Source organism: Bubalus kerabau, chromosome 2 (assembly GCF_029407905.1).
Source record: "Bubalus kerabau isolate K-KA32 ecotype Philippines breed swamp buffalo chromosome 2, PCC_UOA_SB_1v2, whole genome shotgun sequence".
Lineage (NCBI taxonomy): Eukaryota > Metazoa > Chordata > Mammalia > Artiodactyla > Bovidae > Bubalus > Bubalus kerabau.
Window position 1 is genome coordinate 129,269,696 of NC_073625.1, and position 12,704 is coordinate 129,282,399.

Sequence of the window (12,704 nt, forward strand, 5' to 3'; positions counted from 1 at the left end):
TTGTTCCATGTCCGGTTCTAACTGTTGCTTCTTGACCTGCATAAAGATTTCTCAGGAGGCTGGTCAGGTGGTCTGGTATTCCCATCTTTTTAAGAATTTTCCACAGACACTGACTTGGCCCAAAGTGAACTGTTGGCTGCCAGCAGCGCCATCAAGTGATGGCTCTGAGAGGCTGTCCTTCCTCTGACAGATCCAAAATCTGATGTGGTATAAAAGATACCCCAGGGCAGTCACTAGAGAATGCGGAACGGTGATTCTCAAAGAGGAGGATTCTATGTGAAAGAGGTTTCTCTTCAAAAACCAGGTGTACCAGAACCACCCCAGTTTCTCCTCTGGTTAGGGTCCCTGTGTATTACCTTCTGTCTTTTTCTGCTAGAGAAGCTCAGAGGCTCAAACTTGCTACAAAGTAGAAGGCCTGACTGACCCCAGGGTAACAAATCAAACTGTAAATCCTGCCAGCACCTATTTTGAGACACTGTGCGTGCGTGCATGCTAAGTTGCTTCAGTCGTATCTGACTCTTTGTGAACCCATGGACTGCAGCTGCCAGACTCCTCTGTCCATGGGATGCTCCAGGCAAAATACTGGAATGGGTTGCCATGTCCTCCTCCAGGGCTGAGACACTATAACACTAGCAAAAATGCCGGCCTGGGCAGGTCAGTGGAAACTAATGTCCAAATACTGCTTCCAGTGGCCTGAGTTCTTGAAGCTGTGTTCCATCTCAAAGACAGCCTAGGCCCCTCTGCAGGATCTAGTCCTACCACCGGCTATTGTGTCATCTTGCCCCCTTCCCCGGGTCTTTTACTGCTCCCCAAAGGTAGAGCGAAGCCCCTGGAGCCAGTGCCCCTCTCTCTCCCTACCACCCCTCAGACCCTTCTCCACTAGGGCCCACTTAGGCCCCTGGTCACAAAGAAACAACCATTAGCCCAAAGACTGGAAAAAAAGAAGTTTTAATAAATACAAAAATCTCCAGTAATGACTCTGCTCAGCTCAGGGGCAGCAGGAGTGAAGTGGAAGGGGACCCTTGGTGCTGAGTGAGGATAAATTAAAAATCCCAACAAGCCAGTGACAGTATGTACAGAAGGAAAGGGGTTGGGCTTCCAAGGCAGGAGCCGGAGGGTGACGAGGCCAGAGTTGGAGCTGACATGGCCTTGGTCTGCCATGGCTGCCCCTCCCCCGTGTGCAGTTGTGGTTCCCAGAGGTAGTGGGGGAGGGGGAAGAGGCAGAAGAGAGGGGCCAAAGGCACTGGATTTCCCGCAGGAGAACACGGGGTCCTCGGTGCCCCTCCTTCCCTCGGCCCAGGCCCCATCCTCTTGGTCGCAGGGCCTCTGGCTGCTCCCTAGGAGCCTTCGTCTTCTTTCCCAAGCTCTGGGACTGTCCTGGTCTCTGGGGCTGCTGGAGGCAGAAGAGAGTGAAGTTTAGAAGAGGAGCAAGGGGGTGGGGGGACACAGAGGACACAGTGGAGCTTCCCTGTTCTGATCTCAGAAAGGTCAGAATTCATGAAGCAAGTCAGCACACACCAGCTGTGTACCTTTAGCCTAGTTGCCTGATCCCTTTGAGGGTCAGCAAGTTCCTTGGTGAAGAAAAGGCAATGGAGACCAAGCCTACAAGGTTGCTGTGGGAGGGGACAGGACAACACTTGTGCAGCAGAGGGCACTGCACCCAGCACGTGGTCGGTGCTCCCTCCCCTCCCCAGGCATCCCAGAGCTGCCGCCCCAGACGCCGCACTTACGCCTCCGCCGGGGTGTGCAGTGGGAGCAGCAGCGGCTCTCCTTCCCTGGGCCGCAGGACAGTGGCGGTGAACAGTCATCCCGCTCACAGTGGGGCACCCCTGCCTGGTGCAGGACAGACCAGATCCTGAGGGTTCCCAGAGGTGCTGGGGCACAGTGGTCTTCAGCCTCCTAGGGAAAGCCCGCCTGCCCTCCCTAGGAAGTTCCCCTCCCCCAGGCCAGGTCCCCAATGCCTACCTCACACAAGCCCCCACTCACCCCACATCTGCAGGTAATACAGCTCATCTCCCCAAAGGGGGGCACCGAAGGGTGCCAGCTCTGGCTCTCTGGGAACCACTGCCCTGCAAAACGGCAGCCTCGGGGCCCATCAGCCTGCATGGGGTCCCCCAGTTGGGGGTGGCCCCCTGACCCCACTGTGGGCAGCAAGAGGAGGAAAGGAGAAATAGATCAGTAGATGTGAGCTCTGTGGGGACCATCCAGGCCATATTTGTCACCTAGCAGTTTCTGGCACTTAGTAGGTGATAAATTTGGATAGATGGGTGGATGGATGGGTGGGTGGATGGGTGGGTGGGACAGGAACCAGATCCCGTCACAGCCCACTAACACATGCACATTCTTTTGCTGCATGTAGATCCCTGGCTTCAGGCTAAGCAGAGAGCAGCCTGGGCAAATGCTGAATTAGCTAAGACATCCCTTCCCTCCACCTTCAAAAGGCATCCCCTCGCCACGCATCCCTCCCACCCAGGACAAGGCATGAAGAGCCTCGTCTGCCCCTAGAGGCCTCAGTGCCCCGTCCCCCTTACCTGGACACTGCTTACAGCAGTCAGTGGGGTTGGCGCGGACGGGCTGGGCACAGGCCAGCCGGGGACACTGCACCTTCTCACAGTGCACCTCCCCAGTGCCCCCCTGCAGGGACCCACGAAGTGAAGGGTGTCAGGAAAAAGGCAGAACACACAAGCCTTCTGCCTCCTCCTTTTCCTCCCCCATACCTCAGACGCGTGACCTTTTTCACCCAGAGGTCTTGTAGTGAAAGTCACTCGGTCGTGTCCAACTCTTTGTGACCCCATGGACTATATAGTCCATGGAATTCTCCTGACCAGAATACTGGAATGGGTAGCCTTTCCCTTCTCCAGGGGATCTTTCCAACCCAGGGATTGAACCCAGGTCTCCCTCATTGTAGGTGGATTCTTTACCAGCTGAACCACAAGGGAGGCCCAAGAATACTGGAGTGGGTAGCCTGTCCCTTCTCCAGGGAATCTTCCCAACCCAGGAATTGAAGCAGCGTCTCCTGCATTGCAGGCAGATTATTTACCAGCTGAGCTACCAGGGAAGCCCAGAGGGCTTGGACTGCAGCTTTATATGCATGCCAATTCGCTTCAGTCATGTCCGACTCTTTGTAACCCTATGGACTGTAGCCCTCCAGATTCCTCTGTCCGTGGGATTTTCCAGACAAGAATACTGAAATAGGTTGCCATTTCCTGCTCCAAGGGATCTTCCTCACCCAGAGATCAAATCTGCATATCTTGCATCTCCTGCACTGGCAGGCAGGTTCTTTACTACTAGTACCATCTGAGAAGCCTGGGGCTTTATATACCTGAACTCAAATCTTCATTGTAGCCCTGCAAGGTAGGTGCTACCATCTCTGCTTCTGGGCGAGCAAAGTGAGATTCAGGGTCATACAGAAAGTGCCCAGGGTTACATGGAGCTAGTCAGCTGGGAGAGCCAGAATTCACCCAAATTCACCTTTTCCTACAGGAAGCCAACTTTCAAAGCCCAGGAACTGAGAGTTCCCTGTGGCCTAGTGGTTAGGACTTGGCACTTTCCTGCCATGGGTCCACGTTCAGTCTGGGGTCCTGCAAGTCACATAGTGTGTGTGCTGTCTATGCTTAGTTGTTCAGTCGTGTCCAACTCTTTTCGACCCCATGGACTGTAGCCTGCCAGGATCCTCTGTCCATGGGATTCTCCAGGCAAGAATACTGGAGTGGGCTACCATTCCCTCCTCCAGGGGATCTCCCTGACCCAGGGATCAAACTCAGATCTCCTGCATTGCAGGCAGATTCTTTACCATCTGAGCCACCAGGGAAGCCCAAGTCCCATGGTGTGGCCACCCCCCGAAAAGATTGTGCAAAGGACTTCTATTTTTTTTTTTTTTTAAAGGACTTCTATTATTTTGATCACCAAGACTGGGCTTTCCTCTCCCAGAAGCCCCCTCTCCCACTCTGCAGATCTTAGGGGTTCCAGCATCAGAGAAAGCTGGGCTGCCATACCTTGCAGGTGCAGACAGCACACTTAATTAACCCAAATGGGGGCACGACAGGGTGCCACCGGGTGCCTGCTGCCCGCCAGCTCCGGTCACCGTCAAAATAGCAGCCTGGTGGGAGACAGTGCCCAGAGCCATTAGTGCTGAGTTCATTAGCTAGGCCCACAACCCAGGCTTGAGCCTCAGGCCAACCCCACAGTGGTCTAACCCCAGGGCCTACTTGTGGGCCAAGGACTCTAATGAAGCCTCTCAGGTGTCAGTTGTAACCTGTGCCCCTCAACCACCTCCATCCCAGTAAATATACTCCCCCTCCCACTCCCCCCCAATCCTACCCAACAGCTCCGTTGGACTCCCCACCCCTGCATTCACACACTTCCAACTCACCCTCGCCAGGGTCCCTGTTCCTTGGCAGCCCCGGGAGGTCTTTGACATCTTGTTTCTCTGTGGATCCAAAGAAATAATGAAGGCAGAGGATGGCCCCCTTCTTCCTTCCCTCCCCAGAGGCCTCACCGCCTCCCATGGTGGACCCTCCATGACCCTCTCCACTCCTGCAGGGCACTCACCCGGGCACACAGGGCAGCACTGGTCTGGTGCCTGCACCGGGCTTGGACAGCTGGGCGGCGGGCACACCACGGGGTCACAAATCACCGTGCGTCTCTGCAGGGAGAGACTTAGGGTTGGTTCCGGGGCTCCAGAACCCTGGCCCCAGTGCGCCCTTCCAGGGCCTCCTACCTGGCAGATGCAGAGCGAGCAGAGCGGGTCATAGTTAGGAGCCCAGCGAGCCCCGTGGGGGCGCTGCTGCCCCTCAAAGAAGCAGGTGTTGGGGTCTCGGAGCCGACTGGGGCCACCTGGTCTGGCTTGCACTGGGGTGTCTGGGCCCGGCACAGCGGGCAGTGGGGCCACCATGGCCGCCACTGCCTCCAGAGCCCCAGGTGCCTGCAGTTCTTTGTCCCCCGCTGCCGCCAGGCGCAGGCCACCCACCTCGCATTGGTTGGCAATGTGCACCTGAGAGGAGAGGCAGGTTGAGGCAGCACCCAGGCTCCCTCTTGCATCTCCACCAGTGGCAGCCAAGACACCCAGAGCACCCACTGTGCCCCAGAAGGGTGCTCTTAGCCACAGCACTCATCCCAGCTGCCAAGGACAGGCGGTCAGCTTCTCGCCTCATTAAGTACCTAGTGTGGCTTCATCCTCTCAGCGAGCTAGGGAGTGTGCACAATTCTACCGCCCCCAGGGTTCGGAGAGGGCAAGTGGCTAACAAAGAGCACCGCGGTGCTCACCCGAATCTGACCCATCCCAACTGGCCCGCACTGCCTCCCTACCTGCCCTCGCAGCTCCCCTTGGGGGCTCCCCTTGGTGGTGATCAGCAGGGAGGCAGAGCCCTGAGCCAGGTGCCGCAGCAGCTCGGGCTCCAGGTCCTTCACCACACCCTGGGCCTGGCAGCAGACAGAAGAAGGGACAGAACAAGGCACTCTCGGACTAAGCCTACCATTCCCAGTTTCTCAGGTAAGGAAACTGAGACTCAGGAAAGTTAAGTAAGGTCTCCAGAGAAGCAAGCCCATCAGCAATGGTGTAGAGTTCAGAAGCCTCAGGTCCACGGCAACCCAGCCGTGTCAGGAGCTTAGTCCATCCCACCCACCCCTTGGAGGTCCAGGACATTACACCCTACCCACGAGATCCCAGCAGAGTAGGATGCAGGTGGGTAAAGGGATACTAAAAGGCTGAACCAGATTCGTACCCAGGTCTGCCTGACTCCTGAGGCTTGCCTGCTCTCTGTTTCCCCTGCCCAGGCCCACAGAGCCTTTCATGCTAAAAAGCAGCTATTTTCCAAACTGCCTCCCACCAACACCTCCTCACCTCCGGGCCATAGAATCCCTTCAGCAGCCGCCGGGGCCCTGGCATTCCAGGAGGCCCAAGGAGGTGGGCAGTGATGGTGCCCTGTTCTGAGCCACCAAGCCCTGCCAGCAGCACTTCATAGTGCAGGTGACAGTGGGTGTCCAGGGAGAGCCAGGCGTGCCCTGCTGCCTGGCTCTGCACCGGGGGCAACACCAGGGCTCCTGCCAGGGGCACAGGCAGTGCTGGATCCAGACAGAGGAGAGATGGCTGATGAGAAGATGGCTGAGAGCAGCGACTTAACCCTAGCATTTCCCATCTCCCTCGGCACAGACTCCACAAACTAGCGGGCACTGTCCACAGGCCCAGGGCTGGGGAAGCAGCAAGGGAGAGGCCTGCACTGTGGTGAGAGGGACCATCTCCCGGCAGGGCCACCCTGAATATCCTCACCTTCTCCAGATGCCAACTGGAGCTCAGGTGCAGAGAAAGAAGTGCCAGGCTCTGGCCCTCTGGCACCATCCCTCACATGCTTGAATTAGAGGACACCAAAGGTGGGGCAGACCCCTGGAGCACTCACTGTCATGGCGGGCGCTGTGCCCACTGTAGGGTAGGGCGGCCACGTGGCCCCGCAGCTCTCCATCTGGGAAGTCCTTGGTGCCCACGTTCAGGAACAGTTCATTCTGCAGCAGCATATGAGCCCCCCGGGCACCCAGCCCAGGGCAGATACCCACAGCCTGAGGGGGCAGGGAAGAGTGAGCCCTAAGTGCAGCCTGCCAGGCCCTGGATGAACCCTCCTCAGCTTTCACACGAGCCCAAGATTCTGAACCCTTTCCATGTTGCTTTGCATCCCCAGTAAACCCATACACACTGCCATACACCAGTAACTGGCTAAGAACCGGGCAGGCCCAGGTTCAAGTCCCTTCTCTGGTGCTTCCTACCTATGCAACCCACCTTGAGGAATTATTTAAGCTCTCTGATCCTTCTCTTCATCATCTGTTAGATGAGTAATGTGAGGGCCAAAAATAATGTAAGCAAGGCAACCAGTGCAGTTTGTGGCATACAGAAAGGCTCAATAAATGGCAGTCATTGCTATCATGTTTATTATTATATGATCTGCTGCACTGGCCTCCCTATGTAACTCCTTCCACTGGATACAAGCTTCCTGAAGACAGGAGCCACATCTGATTTTCTTTGTACTGCAGTCCTTAGCCCAAGGCTCACTATATAATGAGTCCAGTGAATCAACGCATCAGTGAGAGAGACTGCAAGTGAGTGAATAATACCAAACGTCCCTGCTCATCCAACATGGCTTCCCACGGCCCCCCAACACTGTCAACTCTGTTGCCTGGGCCCTGCGGCCCTGGTCTCCCTGAAGTACTCACCCTGTGTCCTCCCGGCTGGAGTCCAACCATGTGGCATAGGACCGTGTGCTGGTTCCTCTGTTGAGGCTTGGTCTCCAGCGTCATGGCCACCACCTCACTGCCTGTACCTACCACCTGTACCTGGAGGGCAGGAGTGGGGAGGGCAAATGAGACTAGCAGAGAAGGGCTGGGCCCTGAACCTTTGTAGTCTAAAGCCCCGCCCTGCCCTGCTGCCTTCTCACCTCCTGCACCGCCCCTGCCCCACCCCTGACTCTTACTTGGTAGATCAGGGAGCCGTTTCCTAGCAGTGTAAGGCTGGCTGAGCCCGCTGCACCCGTCTGAACTGGGATCAGGGCATCCGCCCCGCAAAGGACACTTTGCAGGACTGCAAAGGGGAGGGACAGGTGGACGCAGGCTTGCCCCACAGCCATTCACACCCCAGCCCCCAGGATCCTTCCTGTACCCACCCTGGCCCCTCCTCTGGCACTTTGCTGTGCCTCTCATTGTGTGTGCCCAGGGTGCCCGGCTTGACCCTGCCTCACCATCGCAGCTCTGCCTGGCTGCAATGTGTCCACTGATGCGTAGCCCTGGCCCACTTGCCCTCTCTAGGGCCATCTGCAGCTCCCCCAGCACCAGCCAGTCCATCTCCTGGGCTGTCAGGTTGGGCAGCACTTCAGCAAAGCCCGGTTCCTGGGGGCAGAGGAGGGTGCGGTGGGCACAGCAAGAGGCTAGAGCAGGCGGCAGTAAGAGCCAGACCCTCACTCACCTGGGCTGAGGCATTGGCTTGGAGCTCTCGCAGTAGCTTCCCCTGGTGTAGAATCTGGAGCCGCAGGGGAACCTGGGCTGGTCCTGCAACAGGCGCACACATGGAACCTCTGAAAGATGGGTGCTCTCCCTACCCTCCTCACGTGTCTGCCCCATCCCGCTTACCCCCACTCCTGGACTCCAGGAGCCCACGGAAGAGCAGCAGAAAGTGCAAGGAGTCCTCTGTGTCACTGAGAGTGAGTAGGGCGATGCCCCCTATGCCTGGCTGTGGGGGGCCTTCCAGGGTCAGGATGGCACTGAAGGTCTCTGGGGAAGAAAGGACCATGAGAGCCCATCAGAAAGTGCCCCCTCAGCTCACTCCATTTCTGGGGCCAAAAAGACTCTGAGCTTCACGTCCAGGAGCTGTTGGCTCCCCTCACCTGCAGCCAGGGCCCGGTGCCGAATGAGAGGTCCCCAGACCTCCCCTGAAGGCTGAGTGGGTGTCACAAGTGCCACATACAGCTGCTCTGCCCTAAGGAGTCGCAGGGACAACCGAGGCACTGCCCGCCACACCCCGCAGACCTGGAGCAGAGACACAAGAGGCCCTCTCAGTATACAGGACATGCCTGCTGAGAGGCCCATGTCTGGTGAGGAAGGAATATGGGAAGCTGCCCCCAGGCTCTCCTAGGACATGTAAGAAGGGGCCCTGGAACCAGATGCCAGGGTCCAAATCCCAGATCCTCCACTAACTAGCTGTATGACCTTGAACAAATCACATTCTGCTAGTGAGCCTCAGTTCCCTCATCTGTAAAATGGGCATCATCATGTCAGTGCCTCTCTCCCACTGGGCTGTTGTGAGGACCCAAGGAGGCAATGTAGAGCATGCTCTCAGCATAGTGCCCAGATGGGATAAGTACTCATAAATGGCATCGTCTCACCAGGCCATCTTGGGTGGGGGCTGCAGGGTGTTCAAACAGGATGCTGCCAGTGGAGTCAGAGAAGCGGATTCGGGTAGGGCGGTCCAGCCTGGTAATGAGCATCCCTTGAGCACCAGCTCTGAGCCTGGGCCAGAAGGCTGCTCCAGCCTCTCCAAATTCTCCCTCCCTGGCCCCCGCTGACCCCTCCTCCCTCCTTCCTCTTTCTCACCGCCGGTAGGAGATGGAGAACCGCAGACTGGAGCGCTGCAGCGACACTCGAGCCCGCGCCACCGCTTGCGACCTTGGCCCTGTCAGCAGCGCCACGAAGTCTGCGAGGGGAGGAAGATGTCCCTAGTTCCATCACCCGCTGCAGCGGCCCGGCGCCCGTCACAACCCCAGTTCCTACCCGGCCCCTGCCTACCCGTGTGGCCGTCTCCACGCCCCCGATCCTCAGCTCCTGGCTCCCCGCGGTCGCTGTAGCTTCGGTGCTCTGGGTCGCGTGGATACTCGAAGGCCAGGCCCGTCGGCTGCTTTTCTGGACTGCTGTGCTCTGCACCGGGGGTGGGGGACATGGGTTTCAGGTGGGCAAGGAGAGGGCCAGCTGACCGTTCCATTCCGCCCAGCCACGCATCTCGGCCCTGCCGCCCTCCCCTCTCCGCGGAGCCGGCCTTACCCTGGGGGCAGGTCTGGCAGCAGTGTCCAGGCAGCTGGCGCGGCTGCCCGCAGGCCAGGGTTGGGCACTCGGGTTTGATGTTCTTGCAGCTGACCCTGCCTGCGCCCCTTGCGCGGCGACCCCACTGAGGCTGCTCACAGAGAAGACGGAAACCCGAGGAAGGGCAAGACATCAATTGTTGAGAATCAAAGGCAAGCCGGGAAGGCATCGGACAAGGGCAAGGTCGGCCCACGGAGGCAAGAGTGCTCTGCTACCTACAAGCTGCGCGACTCTAGACAAGTTACTTAACCTCTCTGGGCTGTGCGGTCCCTATCTGGAAAACGGGAGTAATGATAGTCTCTGTCTAACGTGGTTGTACTAGGAGTTTAGCGAGAGATGAAATGGAGTTGGCTAAGAGCCTGACACATAGTGGACGATCAATAATAGGCAACACCTGAGACTTGAAGGGGGCGCTTCCTCTCCTCTATCCTCCCTCGTGCCTCCTCCGCCAAAAAAAATTATCCCAAATATCTGCAGACTGGCTTCTTTCTCTTCAGCAGCTCCGGGTCCATCCGACGTCCCAAGACCTCAGCGCTCCCCGACCCACAGGGCCCCCAGCCACAGCCATTGGGTCCACTCACCGCCTCGCAGGCGCAGAGCACGCAGCGCATCACCCCGAAGGGCTCCCCCAGGTCCGGGTGCCACGTCTCGTCCAAGGCATAGACCTTCCCGCCGAAGGAGCAGCCTGCGGGGACGAGCTTGGCTGGCGGCGGCTGTCCCGCTCCTGCCGTGTGCCCGCCCCGGGCGCTGCGGGCCGGGCCCCGGGTACCCTGGGCACCCCTCCGGGCCGCCCGCCGCGCCGAGCCACCTGCGCCCTGCGCCCCCTCCGGGCGGGAGCAGACTTGCCCCGAGCCGGACTCCCCACCCGCGCCTCCCCCGGGGCGCCCACCTACCTGCTGCTCCCCGAATGGGCAGCGGCTCCTTCTCGGGCCGGATAGGCAGCGCGGGGTGCTCGGGGCCGGCGCCGCGGGCCGGCCGGGAGCCGAGCAGCAGCAGCCCGAGGAGCAGCAGCGGGGCCGGCGGGGCCGGGAGGCTCGGCATGACGCGAACGGGACAGCTGGGGAGGCGGGAGGGAGGAGGGAGCAGCAGAGGGAGGAGGGAGACGCGAGGAGGGCCGGGCCGGGGGCGGTGCGGCGGGAGGGGGCCGGGGCCAGGGCCCGAGCGGTGCGGCGAGGGGCTCGTCGGGCGGCCGCGGAGTCGGCGCCGGGCCGGGCGGGGCGGGAGGAGCGGCCGGGAGGAGCGCGGGCGGGCGGGCGCTGACCCGGGCCGTACGCGGCTCTAGTGCCCCGGGCGCCGGCTCTGGCCCGTTTTATGCCCCGCGCCCGGCGCCCCGGCCGGGGGCCTCCTCCTCAGCAAACGGGGCGGCGGCGGCGGCTCGGCGAGGGGCCGGGCTGAGCCCGGGGGGTCCGGCCCAGCAGCAGCGGCCCGGATCGCGAGTGGGGGAGGGGAGGGAGGGGCTGGAACCGGGCAGGGGAGGAGGGAGGGGCTGTAGGGGAAGGGGGAGCGGAGGGGATAGGGGGAGGGGAGGGACCAGGGGGCGCAAAGCGGGGAGGAGAGGCGGATCTGGAGCACCCCCCACCCACCCACCCGCTGCCGGCGTCCACAGGGCAACTGGACCAGGAGGTGCGTGTCCGGCCCGGGATGGGAGCCCCAGGCCACGGAGGGGCAGAGACGGCCTGAGGCCTGGGCCGGCCACTGCGTTCAGACTGAGTTCCTGCCGGAAGGATGAAGAATTGTCTTTAAGGATGACAACGGGCAGGACGGGCCCATCAACTCATCTTCGCCTGTCTCTGGGCCCACCGCACCTCTCAAACCCCACACCACTCTCATTGCCCAGCCTGTGTCCCTACTTCCCCTATGAGATCTCTCCTCTTTCCTCTGTCCCTGGGATAGGAACTTAGCCAGAAACAGACTGTCTCCCCTTTCTGTCTGCTGACAGCGTTTCTCTCCCTACTATTACCTGTGCTCAGGCCCATCCAACCATCCTCCTCCCCAGCCTGACACACTTCCCCACCCTCTTCCTTCACCTGGGGGACCCTCTGCCTCTCCACCCTACCCACAAACCTCTTTTGTCTTGCTTTCCCAGGCATGACAGCCTCCCTGCCACGACAGCCTCCCTGCCACCTCCCACCCCCACATTCCCACCCCCACACTCCCACCATCCTCCCAACCATCCCAGCACCCTCCTTCTTAATCTTGGGAGGCATCTGGTCTGGCTGAACTGGAGAATTCCGGGATCTAGGCCATACTCCTTAGCAGAGAGCCCCATTCTTGGGAGGAGGAGCAGGAGAGAGCCTGAGGATGAAGTGGGGGGGTGGGGGAGGAGGTGGGAATAAGGTCAGGCCAGGAGGCCCCTGAGGACAGACTGTGGGGAGAGTGGGACTGAGGAGAAAGCAGAGGAACTAGAGCCAAGGCCAGTGGAAGAGGGGGGCCAGCAGGAGGTATTTGCGGGGGAGGTTCAGCAGCTGTCTTTCCTAAGACAGGGACACATGGGCCTGGTTATTCCTCTTGTCACATGTGGAGTGGTAAGAGATGGGAGAGGGAGAAAGACAGGGCAGGCAAACAGGGCCCTGGCACAGAGATAAGTGGGCTTAGCCATCAGAGCCATGGGGCCCCAACACCTGAACCCAGCTTAATCCAGCACATGCACCCCCTCACCTTGAAGTCCTCTCAAACTGTCCAGACTGCTTCCTGGAAACGCTGACCCTTGACAGGATCTTCTCTAATACAGGCAGTACCCACATTCCCACTGGAGTAGGAGGAACAAGACATGACCCCCAGTGTGTTATTGATGACGAAAGCAGGAAAGCAAGAGCCTTAACAGATTTTAGCAGCAGGTGTGTTGTCCAGGGAAAAGAAATTTGGACAGCCAGGAACCGAGAGACCCACCAGTCTAAAACCAGACCTCTGTACCTCTTCCTGAGGGGTGAAAATGTCCTGCCAGATTCCTCCTAGGAAAAAAACTGTTTCCCTCCCGTCTTCTCCCCTAGCCGGCTCCCAGATTTTCCAGCTCCTAGGAAGAGACAGATCCCCCTATTCAAATCCTCTGTGTGGTATGCGTGAGTGGGAAAGCTGGGCTCCATTAGTGAACCATGGTCCAGGCAGGGGCTCCAAGTCCTACGCAGGTGGGAGGAGAAAGCGTCACTTCCGGG

The 12,704-nt window shown here is 59.4% G+C and overlaps 1 protein-coding gene and 1 long non-coding RNA gene across 4 annotated transcripts; both read right to left on the minus strand.

Annotated features, from left to right (window-relative positions):
- Positions 1-932: 932 nt before the first annotated feature.
- Positions 933-10,731, minus strand: CHRD (chordin). 3 transcript variants are annotated; one of them, XM_055570322.1, is made up of 23 exons: positions 10,446-10,731; positions 10,134-10,237; positions 9,514-9,643; positions 9,262-9,390; positions 9,070-9,169; positions 8,862-8,949; positions 8,364-8,505; positions 8,110-8,250; positions 7,946-8,028; positions 7,722-7,869; positions 7,458-7,564; positions 7,201-7,320; positions 6,396-6,552; positions 5,843-6,063; positions 5,308-5,421; positions 4,721-4,993; positions 4,552-4,645; positions 4,373-4,429; positions 3,996-4,099; positions 2,532-2,634; positions 1,987-2,141; positions 1,731-1,833; positions 1,190-1,390 (listed from the first exon to the last, which is right to left on the minus strand). In XM_055570322.1, the coding sequence occupies exons 1-23, from the start codon at positions 10,591-10,593 to the stop codon at positions 1,338-1,340; spliced, it is 2,874 nt and encodes a 957-aa protein (XP_055426297.1). In that variant the 5' UTR covers positions 10,594-10,731; the 3' UTR covers positions 1,190-1,337. The 3 variants fall into 3 exon arrangements, with proteins under 3 accessions (XP_055426295.1, XP_055426297.1, XP_055426296.1); XM_055570321.1 differs by having other exon boundaries at positions 1,190-1,393; positions 10,446-10,729; XM_055570320.1 differs by lacking the exon at positions 1,731-1,833 and having other exon boundaries at positions 933-1,393; positions 10,446-10,725.
- Positions 10,732-11,750: 1,019 nt separating this feature from the next.
- On the minus strand, positions 11,751-12,653 carry LOC129644905 (uncharacterized). Its single transcript, XR_008711041.1, has 3 exons — positions 12,466-12,653; positions 12,211-12,301; positions 11,751-11,847 (listed from the first exon to the last, which is right to left on the minus strand). It is a non-coding gene; the product is annotated as an uncharacterized LOC129644905 (long non-coding RNA).
- Positions 12,654-12,704: the final 51 nt, after the last annotated feature.